Source organism: Papaver somniferum, unplaced genomic scaffold (assembly GCF_003573695.1).
Source record: "Papaver somniferum cultivar HN1 unplaced genomic scaffold, ASM357369v1 unplaced-scaffold_139, whole genome shotgun sequence".
NCBI lineage: Eukaryota > Viridiplantae > Streptophyta > Magnoliopsida > Ranunculales > Papaveraceae > Papaver > Papaver somniferum.
In genome coordinates this window covers 4,281,666-4,283,909 of record NW_020623156.1, presented here as the reverse complement: position 1 = coordinate 4,283,909, position 2,244 = coordinate 4,281,666, and the positions used below count along the sequence as shown (strand labels likewise).

At 39.3% G+C, this 2,244-nt stretch overlaps 1 protein-coding gene across 1 annotated transcript in view; it reads left to right on the top strand.

Annotated features, from left to right (window-relative positions):
- LOC113335157 (alcohol dehydrogenase-like 3) overlaps positions 1-1,892 on the top strand; it is a 5,364-nt gene extending 3,472 nt beyond the window's left edge. The window contains exons 8-10 of the mRNA XM_026581283.1: positions 873-971; positions 1,356-1,517; positions 1,601-1,892. Of these exons, the coding sequence (XP_026437068.1) occupies positions 873-971; positions 1,356-1,517; positions 1,601-1,711 (372 nt within the window). The 3' untranslated portion in view covers positions 1,712-1,892. The remainder of the gene's footprint in view (positions 1-872; positions 972-1,355; positions 1,518-1,600) is intronic.
- Positions 1,893-2,244: the final 352 nt, after the last annotated feature.

Sequence of the window (2,244 nt, the reverse complement as noted above, 5' to 3'; positions counted from 1 at the left end):
AAAAAAAAAAAAAAAAAAAAGGGGCGTTGATAAAGACAACGCCCCAAGTAAAGTTTTCAAAACTTTTCAAATTTGGGATCATGACTATACCAACGCCTGGGTGTCCGGCGTTAACTTTACGTACGCCCCATCCAGGCGGACATTATACCAACGCCCCATGCCAGGCGTTGATTATACCAACGCCCCATTCAGGCGGACATTATACCAACGCCCCATCCAGGCGGACATTATACCAACGCCCTGCATCAGGCGTTAACTTTACGAACGCGCGGTTACAGGCGGACATTATACCAACGCCCGTCGGGTAGGCGGACATTATATAAACGCCCGACTATATTTGGATTTGGTCTTAATCGCCGACCAAATTTGGTCCGAGTTTTACTCTTTGATCAAATTTTGATCGATGGTCCGTCCCACTACGCCAACCCACTCGACATCAAATTTGGGTTTAGTCGTCCACTGCAGTTGCTCTTAGTGGCCTTGTAAAGTTTATTTTGTTTTTGTCTTCTTTCTTGTGTTTGGTAGTCATTAGCCTTAGAGGTCCTGTTTTCTTTCTCTTGTGGGTGCTCGTTTGTACTTTCTCTTTTTCTCTTAATATATATATATATATATATATATATATATATTACTTCTTTGCCGACCATATAAACTGAGATTAGTAAATTGTGATTATTTACTTGAACACGTACTATATCTTCGTAGTCAATTTGGGTAGTTGGCAGTTGGCACCGGCAACACAAGTTATGTGTATGCGACAAATTCTATAACATCACCATGAATAATTTGGAGGACAACCGTCACATCTTCAAATGAATATCTAACTAGTAAGAAACGTATACATAATTGCAATGAATGACGTTTTTGTTGTACAGATAATTAGAGAAATGACTGGAGGGAAAGGAGTTGATTACAGCTTCGAGTGTGCAGGCAACCTTGGCGTTCTACGGGAAGCATTTCTATCCACCCATGATGTACGTATTCTTTTTCCAGTTGCATTTTACAGTCTAGAAAATCCTGGATCTGAAATTGGTATCCCAAGTAAAGTTTCATTATGCTATGTTTCCAAATGTACCTCCACGACTCTGCCTGGATTTCTTTTGTTTTTTTTAACCTTTGAATTGCGGTCTATTTTGCATCTTGATAAGAATAAAACAAAATCACTAGATATCTCCCAATTATTTGCATAGGGAATTGAAAATTACAATAATTACAATAATCATGTTTTTTATTTACTGCTCTGGTGAAAAATATGTGATCTTACTGTGCATCTGTTCTACGAGCTAGCCAGTCACCTACCTGTCGTATCCAACATTGATTCCATCCCCAATTTTTTGTTGTTGTTATTGTGCACACAGGGGTGGGGACTAACAGTAGTTTTGGGAATTCACCCAACGCCAAACATGATGCCTCTCCATCCGATGGAATTGTTCGATGGTCGGAAAATCGTTGCATCTGTCTTTGGAGACTTTAAAGGGAAGTCCCAGTTGCCCAAATTTGCAGATGACTGCATTAGCGGGGTAAGTAGGAATTATTTCCATCTCTTGTTCAGTATGATATTTGTTTGCTGTTGTTTTTATTTTACTTTTTCGTCTCTGGCAAGGTGGTGAAACTGGATGGATTTATAACTCATGAGCTTCCCTTCTTAAAGATCAATGAAGCATTTGACCTTCTCGTGAAGGGTGAATCTCTCAGATGCCTCCTCCAACTTTAAGTCTTTTTGTTTTCCTTCACTGAGGGCCTTTAGCCGTGGTCCATATCGAGGGCTTTTAGTCGTGAGTTAAGAATTTGTACGTTAATTTATAGTTTCTTAGTGTTCGCTTCGTTGCATTATATGTTGGGTGCAATAATCAAAAACAAAGCAAAATCAAATAAGCAAAAGTTATTGATACATAGCTCCTTTATAATGGAAGTGATCAATTTGATGAAACAAACGAGCTCTCCAGATCTCCGCAACAGTAACAAGGCAAAATTTAGATAAACAGAGTGAGTCACGTGTTCACGTTGCCATTAAGACATTAGCGCCCGACTACACTCAAGAGTGATGTTAAAGCCCTCACAGGACGGATATCTCCAGGATAAAATACCCTACTACACCTACTACTAGCATATGTAGTAGATGCTCAACTTAAGCTTGGCAACTCCAAAAAAAAACCTTAAGGAAAATCTCGAACGCATGAGAAAACAATATAAAATATTTTTCCTTGGCGGTCCCTCTAAAATATACAGCAACCCATTTCCCATAGA